The sequence below is a fragment of the Leptinotarsa decemlineata genome, unplaced genomic scaffold (assembly GCF_025532065.1).
Source record: "Leptinotarsa decemlineata unplaced genomic scaffold, Ldec_3_MD MMD2_tig00001064_RagTag_RagTag, whole genome shotgun sequence".
Classification (NCBI taxonomy): Eukaryota; Metazoa; Arthropoda; class Insecta; order Coleoptera; family Chrysomelidae; genus Leptinotarsa; species Leptinotarsa decemlineata.
Window position 1 is genome coordinate 14,657,490 of NW_027412558.1, and position 8,935 is coordinate 14,666,424.

Sequence of the window (8,935 nt, forward strand, 5' to 3'; positions counted from 1 at the left end):
CAAATATTCACATAATTTGATAATTCTCCTAAAATTTCAAAGGCGTCAACTCTTGAAATGAATTATTTAGGCATCTTAGGTAGACATCACCTAAAATACTCAATAAAAATATCTTGAGTAAAAAAACATTGCAATCACTTATTTATAAACAAAAGTTGGTTTACTTGACAGATAGAAAAAGTCTAAAATGTTTTAAAAGTCATGAATATTGCATAATTTTTTTTTTTTTTTTTTTATTAGATATGATAATTGTTTTAATTGGTAAGATTTATGAAAAATTGAATAGCTTGAAACCTCTCCAATGGTCCTAGTCCAGACTACCCCAACTTCTAATGAAGGAAGAGAAAAAAAAACAACATTGTCCCTGAAAACTCTAAAAAAAAACGTTATGTACTGGTATGCGACAAGGAGCTTATTTGAGTCCATTATTATGTAATATATTGATAACGTTTACATGTTTTTTCAATGCATATTGTTCATGTGGAATTGATCTGAAAGTCTACATCAAAATTGAATTGTTAGAAATTACACTGAATAGATGAAAAATTTAGCTTCCATTCTACAACATACTCTTTCATTTCACCTAACTTTTACACGGAACATAGTGTCAGATAATTTATGTGTCGAGTAAATCACCTTATCTTAATTTTTTTTTTAATTTCAGTTTGAAGAATTGCAGTGTTCAAGAAAATTTGGTATATCATACTTGTTTTTTTTTATACTTGAATGTCATTAAAGTTTTTTCTTTATGTCATATTTTTGGTTTGTATAAAATGTGCTGTTTACAAAATATATGTGTATATATATACACATTCAGCATCTGTCTAAGCATTTGTGAGGAAAGCAGTTATTTAATTCGATTGTCCAATGTTATATTACAGTCATGATGATATACCCTGATCCAGAATTTCTGTGATGGTCACTACTTGTTTCAAGACGGGACTGATATTCTGTCAGACTCTTTCTTCAGATTGTTGCCAATTTATCACTGTTCTGAAACTTAGTCTTCTTTTCAGGCGGCAGGAAGAAATAACGGCCGAGCGAGAGGAAATAGATAGGCAGAAAAAATTGTTATTGAAGAAAAGACCTTCGAATACGGAGAGCGGCAGGAAAAGGAACAACTCGAATGCTCTGCACAATGGCACCGACTCAGGGTTCCTCAAGCCGGATGCCGTACCTGGTTCGCTGACGTTGCAGGAGTATTACGAAGCTGACGAAATACTCAAGCTGCGGCAGAACGCCTTGAAAAAGGAAGACGCCGATCTACAACTGGAGATGGAGAAGTTGGAAAGGGAGAGGAACTTGCACATCAGGGAGCTGAAACGGATCCACAACGAGGACCAAAGCAGGTTTAATAATCATCCGGTGCTCAACGAGAGGTATCTGTTGCTGATGCTGTTGGGCAAGGGTGGTTTTAGTGAGGTGCACAAGGCGTTTGATCTGAAGGAGCAGAGGTACGTTGCGTGCAAAGTGCACCAGCTGAATAAAGACTGGAAGGAAGACAAGAAGGCCAATTATATAAAGTGAGTGGTAATGTTTTACTTGTATCTTATCTTTTTGCTCCTATGTTTAGTAATAATTTACTTAGTATTAGAGTTTTCCTAGATGAAAGAAAACAGATATTCTGCATACAGTTGAATAGTTTATCAAATCAAATTTTTCATGGTTATAGTTCGAAAATATTTGAAAATAATGTAACATATTTATGACGCATATCTTTACACAATATTCACTTATTTATTTATTGTGAAATTATTTTATAGGGTTGAAAATATATTAGAATTTATTTATGGAAAACGCTTATATCAAAGTGATTTAGTAACAAGTTAACTCAATTCGATAAAAGAAAAAAATTTTCATTGTCTACCAAGCGAAAGTCTATATAACTTCACAAAAACAAACAAAGAAATCTAGGTACTTATAGATATATGGATGTTGAAAAACCCTCGATACAAAATCGTATTGTTTTCATAACTCATTTGAACCACTCTACATTACAAATGAATAAAGCAAAATCAAAAATATTTTGGAGACTAAGATTATGTTAATCAGATTCGTGGAATTACTGCTTTCAACCTCGTGATTTGTAGTTGAAGGGAATACGTCTTGCCAGTCAACTGTATGTCTTTTAGGAAACAATTTCATTATTTCCTTATCTGTGTGTTGTATTGAATTCTTTCATATCTCAGGAATCTCAGTATGAAATGTCTCATCCCACATATTCAATCAGTCTCAGTATGCAGGAAGGCTTTGCAATTCCCCATATGAGTTTCATTGAGTTGAGCATGCGGTGGTATGGCAGAAGAAATAAAACATATGTCCGCATACTCTACTTAATTATTTACTTATTCATATACAAATGGGGCAATCCCAATTCACTTCACAAAACATTTAAACTAATAGCATAAAGTGTCAATTACGCAATAATTAAATGATTCACTTGAGTTTTGAATGAGGGCGGGAGAGTGGAAAAAAAGCAATTTCATTAAAGACTTATTGCCTAATTTTAACATTCAAAAAATGGAATAACCTAACCTTACTTCATTATAATCATCTTCACATTTAATTTATAAACTTAAAAATTTATTTTAACAGTTTTACTGAGTTACAAGATTACAGTACTAAATTCTACAATGTTTTTAAAGCAGAATAAAACTTTGGTAATATAGAAGGAAATATCACTAGATGATCTTTAAATTAAACTAATCAATTTTAGAGCTTTCTAAGATACCAAGTCTATATGTTAAAACAAAGCTTTTTATCTAGAATTTGACACAAATCCTTAAAATTCGACTTTTCTTACTAGTGTCAGCTTCATTATACTCATAATTGGAATTAATTGGAAACTACAATCTACTAAAAACAATAGAGAAACACTTGCTCATTGTAAAGTACATGCAATTAGCTAGTGTGCATCTTCAGACATTTCACAATTTTTTTTTCAATTTCAAATCGTCAGCAAAAACATTGTTTTTGTTTATTTTTAAAAATCCAAAACAAAAGAGCAAAGTGACCAATACAAAAACTGTCTGTAGTATGCCAAAAGTCTTACGAGTCTTGAATATCAGCTTTCTTCTAGGATGTAGTTGGTATTTTATCAATAACATGCTAAACTAACGAGCGTAAAAGGAATTCTCTGTATTCATTTCATAATGGTAGAGAGACTGTTATTGGTTATTGAGGAATAATAATCTATGCACATAGATCTATTGTCATTTCCAGCATGTCTATAAAATCATTAATTTCAATTGAAAATTTTTGCATTCATTGTACATAATTGTGCTACCTTTTACTTATGTAATTTTCATACTCTTATTATTTTTGTATTCTTGTAACTGAAGATCAGTTTTAAAAAAGCCATGTTTCATCTAGGAACACAAGTTTGTATAAATATCGGCCCTTTTATTTGATATATGTTCTCATTTCAGAGCAGCATTGGAAAGATCCAGTGGTCTTTTTGAATTATTTTTTTCCATATGAAACCTACCTCAATATCATGACATTTGGTGACTGCAGAATAATTTCTTGTAACTTGAAGTGATATTTACAAACTTAATTGGAATCACTTCATCAGAGTCATCAAGAAATTCATGTCATGGCTTCAAAAAACTGTCATTCAATTTTGAAAGACTATGTACTATCTATAAATGATAGGGCACATATGATAAGGAATGTTATTGTTAATGTTACTGACAAGTTTAATAAATCTCTCTCAATTTCATTCAAGGGCAATGTTTCAGGGCAAGTTTAGGGAGTTTGCCCTACATATTTGATTTATGTTTATTTGTGATATAGAGTGAAAACCCAAACATATGAAGGTACACAAGTACCTTTCCAATTAACTTTCAGACAACAAGAATCAGTCTAACGAGACAGTTGAATTCCTAAAAGTTCAAGTTATAGTAATTGTATCAATTTTCTTTCACTCTTTTGAAACAAACCGTCCGAACTGCATATTTGTATGTAAAATGAAAAGGTGACTCTTGTGATTCATATTACAAAAATAGTTGGTTTTTTATTTGTTGGCTGGGATTGATGAACATAAATTTCAAATATTTTTTTTTTGTTTCAGGCATGCATTGAGGGAATACAATATACATAAAGCTCTAGATCACCCACGAGTAGTCAAATTGTATGATGTTTTTGAGATAGATGCGAATTCCTTCTGTACCGTACTAGAATACTGTGATGGACATGATCTAGACTTTTACCTGAAGCAGGTGAGTAAAGTAAGGGTCGTTTTTTTTTTCTTTTTATTCATCAGTCATTCATTCTCCGCTTTATCAAGTGTGTTCAAGATATTGAAGCAATGAAAAATGTTCCGTTATCCTCTGTCTTTGTCAAATTTTATTATATTTTGATATCAATCTAAAAAGATCTTGCGATGATAACTGACCTTGTAAAAATAAGAATTTTAAAAGCAGTTATACATATAATTCCACTCAATTCGATCTATACTGCATACAACTTGGTTCAAACATAGTGTTAACCTTGATGTTTAATTGAATTTCAAACTATATTTTTTCGGCGATTATTCCGCAGATATGTGTACAGTAATTTTGAATTAACATTTTCATGAGACTTTTTCATTGATTCAAAAATATTGCTTCTATTCCTTGACATATCACATCAACAAAAATGATGATAACCATGATCTGGAACTACCATGACAAGTCAAATTTGTTTCAAGACGGGACTGAACCATCTCACTGCAAACATAATCTTCTTATTAACATTTTACTCGTCTGACAATCACTTCTTTTTCGTTTCAGCACAAAATAATTCCTGAAAGGGAAGCGAGATCGATCATAATGCAGGTTGTGTCAGCTCTAAAGTACCTGAATGAGATTAAACCACCCGTGATTCACTATGACCTGAAACCCGGCAACATTTTGCTGACTGAAGGCAATGTTTGTGGAGAAATCAAAATAACAGATTTTGGGTTGAGCAAAGTGATGGATGAGGAGAATTATAACCCCGACCATGGTATGGACTTGACGTCGCAAGGCGCTGGTACATATTGGTGAGTTAACGTTTTTCATTGATCACTTTTCTCTGCTCATTGAGGAAATTTTAAATTGTTTTGTTTTTTCAGGTACCTTCCACCTGAATGTTTTGTAGTAGGCAAGAATCCCCCTAAAATTTCATCGAAGGTGGATGTTTGGAGTGTAGGAGTGATATTCTATCAGTGTTTGTACGGCAAAAAACCATTTGGGCACAATCAGTCTCAAGCGACAATTCTGGAAGAGAACACTATATTGAAGGCGACTGAAGTACAGTTTGCCAACAAGCCTGCAGTAACGAATGAAGCTAAGGTATATGACTTTATATATTGATATGCCGTATCAAACCAACTATGAATTTACCCTTCATTTATTCATTATATTCTGAAATTTCACACTCATTTCAAAATATCTATTTGCATATAAAAATGATAGTTGAAATCGAATATAACAAATTTTCTATTATTTGAATAAAATAAGACTGAATTTGAACTGATATTGGGCAGGAACATCTTGAAGATATAATTATCTGAACAGGAAATCATATTAGATATATAACCAGCTACATCACTATTATCATTTAAGAATAACATACTAGACATATTTTTGTTTTTTAATTCAATACCTTATACTGGGAATATGAAAACGATTCTTCATATAACTAACAGTAGGTATATTGAATCAATCAGAATTCTCAAAACTCGAGAGGGTCTAATTTTCCTCAGTCTGTTATACCATACAATCATCTTCGAAGTTTTCGAAGTTTCAAATCTGGTTTCTTCCAAACTATAACATAACCTTACTTTAAAAGGGGGAAACATGCTGATAATATTTTTTCCAGTATGTTTATTAAACATTGTACTGCTTCTAGTTCTTCCAATTCATCACATCTATGTGTTGAAAGAAATATAGCTATCTATTGCCCCATCAACAATCAATTCTACCTCCTATAACTGGTTAAATCGCAATTTTTACATGTTCAGGTGCACCACACAAATTCGTATTGTGTATTACCATTAACCAATAGAAATATAATCATGAACGTAACTTAACTAAAATTCAATTCACCTTTGTCTCCGACCTCTTTGGCTGGTAGAAATATCACGATCTAGTTGTTGGATATGAAATGAATGTGATACACCATAAAAATACACTAATATAAAAAGGAATGTGGTTGATTCACCTGAAAAAATACAAATTGTTGGACATACCGCAATAAATGTTTACTAATAATATTTATTTTTTCAGAGTTTCATTCGAAGTTGCCTGGCTTACAGAAAGGAGGACAGAATCGACGTCCTCTCGCTGGCGAGACACGAATACCTCCAACCCCCGATGCCTAAACATTCGCGACTCACGTCGAACCAACAACAACAACAAGCGCAAGCCCAACAACAACAGTCGGCTTCGTTTTCCGCGGGTATTTTTGGCGCTATGAACGCCTCCTCATCATCTTAGTGCAGTGCTGTGTTTATTTAAGTTAACGTAAGATTTTTTGGGACGTAGTGGCAGAGAAGTACTGAAATGAACATTATTCGATGTGTATTTCAGAGCGGGGACGAAGTGATTTTTTTATTAGACTGATTCTCTTACTTTTTTTGTCGAGTGCAGACATTATGAAAAGAGTTTGAAATGGCACGTTCTAGTGCGGACTACAATTTTAAATTCCTCTTGATGCTTGTAATGGCTTCCCTTGATAGAGTATAGACACGAAAGTTTGAGGAGATTTCTTGTAAGGTCATTTTCAGTTTACGAAAATACTTTTTTTTTGTTTGCTGAATTGCCTAATCATTTCTAGACATTACAGTATAACAACTGTGAACTCGGTAGTTGACAGAGATAGTGTTCTGAGAATTAATTATTTATATCAAAACGGTGTTGATTATTGAAGCTCATTGCATCTCGTATATTATGAGGATGCTTTTGTAAAGTCTCGTTTGGAGGAAATCACTTCACTTTTTGTGTCTATAGTCGAAAAACTGCTGTCCACTTGAGAATTAAGTGCAAAACAGATAGTTGTATGTTTCCTTTTATATATAATATTATATATAGAGAACATTTAAGTTATTTTATGAAGTGACCTTGCTTTGTATCATAGTGTGATTTTGGTTCGCCGATCCTCCCATTTCTAATTACCCATTTCTCAATATTCATTATGACATAGTTGTATATGTACAGAAAACCCCGTGTTTGCCTGTCAAGAAAAAATTCAAGGGATATTTCAATTTACTAGATATGGCTTGTTGGTGACAAACTCGTTTCTTTGAGTTTGTGTTTTTAATAAGTGAGTAGCAGCTTTGAGACATTCGCCAATTGATTTTAAAACAATGTTTTTTACGATTATTTCCACTCTAGAATTCAATTTAATTTTTTTTCGGAAATTTCATGAATATTAGTTTGACACAATTCTATATGTATGTGACGAGGAGGTTAAATGAAAACTATTTAGATGTTACATAATTGATATGAAATAGGTAGCTCATAAAACCATTGGTGACAGAAATGGTGAATCATTAAGATTTTCAGCTATTGTAAATTGAATTATACTAGCTTAGATTTTGGAAGGAAGCCATGTATGTAAATGAGGTGTCATGTATAGAAAAAATACTGTAAAAATAAATCAGATTATTATGCACTTTTTGTTTTCGGCAAAGCGTTAAATTATTCATTTGCATGCCTTCTATTTTGATGCCAAATCAGTTTTAATCTCGGTATTCAAAAGAAAATACTTAGATTCTAAGTTATATAATAATAGTAATGTGTATATAAGTGAAGGCTTAATATTTTGAATATCTTTCGAGATTAGGGCGCAAAATGTCTCAAACCATACAAGATTCAATTTTTCACTGGGCTTTTTCAAAACCGTCGCTGGATGAAGTTCTCTGTTAAGTGGGATAGGTCTTTCAAAATTACCTTGTAATTTTGAAAGACCAAAGTTGTGAGGAGTTCCAGCTTGTTTTGTGGACGCACAGACACAAAATAATGTAAATATCTTGTAATATTCGTGCTGCAATACAAGCAAAACATGTCCATATGGTTAAAACTCGCAATTAAAAATACATGTTACTTATTTATACTGTGCTGTTTGTGTAAAAATAGTGGTACTCGCCTACCACGGACTTTGTGATAAGAGTAGTTAAAGAAGTCATGTTCTAGGATTCAAAAAAAAATGTATCGTTATATTATTGTTTATTGTACTGTACCTATACTATTATTTTATACAATCGTTCGCAGTTTTTTCTTTGGTATATTATACCGTTGTACATACAGTGTGTATATTACTACACAGTAAAGTTTTCAAAATTAAGTTAATTTATTTCTTCTTCGATTTTACTATTAAAAAAATATAAGTTGTACTAATTTGAATACGACGTTTTACTTCAAATTCTTACAAGACCACAGTTAAAAAATAAATAGGGTTGGGTTGGATCAAAGAGCTAGTGAACAGGCACTCTGGGGCCTTGACTTCAAGACTATTTTAAATTTAGTGCTAGATGTTCATGTGGGAATGGGTGAGAATTTGCAAGAGATTTTACCACATTTTCTATAAATGCAAGGCAGTGGAATGAATGAGCTTTTCTATCCTTATTTTGACTGGAACAAAGATTGCTCTTGTTTTCAATATTTAAAAAAAAAAATGAATTCTTATTGATAAAATGGTGAACATTTGCGAAGTTTGTGTTAAGTCTCTAACATGGGCGTCTCCATTAATGTTCATTATGATTTGTAAAGATAGAGAAGAACCAAAACTCGTAAACAAATGTTTTATCAGAGTGTGGAGAATACAGTAAATTTTAAATTTCTCAAACACTTTTATTTCTAGAGGCGTTTTGCTAAACACCATGGGTTAATTGGTAAAATGAATATTACAAACTGGGGCTACAATTCTTATATCAACAGTAGGCACCTAACTTAATTGGTTAGTATTTACT

General features: G+C 32.2%; 1 protein-coding gene across 32 annotated transcripts in view; it reads left to right on the plus strand.

Annotated features, from left to right (window-relative positions):
- Window positions 1-8,369, plus strand: part of Tlk (Tousled-like kinase) — a 298,447-nt gene extending 290,078 nt beyond the window's left edge. For 29 of the 32 annotated variants that reach the window (XM_074175729.1, XM_074175731.1, XM_074175733.1 and 26 more), the window contains 5 exons: window positions 1,017-1,523; window positions 4,073-4,229; window positions 4,773-5,023; window positions 5,096-5,315; window positions 6,252-8,369. In XM_074175729.1, coding sequence (XP_074031830.1) covers window positions 1,017-1,523; window positions 4,073-4,229; window positions 4,773-5,023; window positions 5,096-5,315; window positions 6,252-6,461 — 1,345 coding nt within the window. In that variant the 3' untranslated portion in view covers window positions 6,462-8,369. The remainder of the gene's footprint in view (window positions 1-1,016; window positions 1,524-4,072; window positions 4,230-4,772; window positions 5,024-5,095; window positions 5,316-6,251) is intronic. The other 3 variants (XM_074175730.1, XM_074175752.1, XM_074175751.1) reach the window with 1 other exon arrangement.
- The last annotated feature ends 566 nt before the right edge of the window (window positions 8,370-8,935 follow it).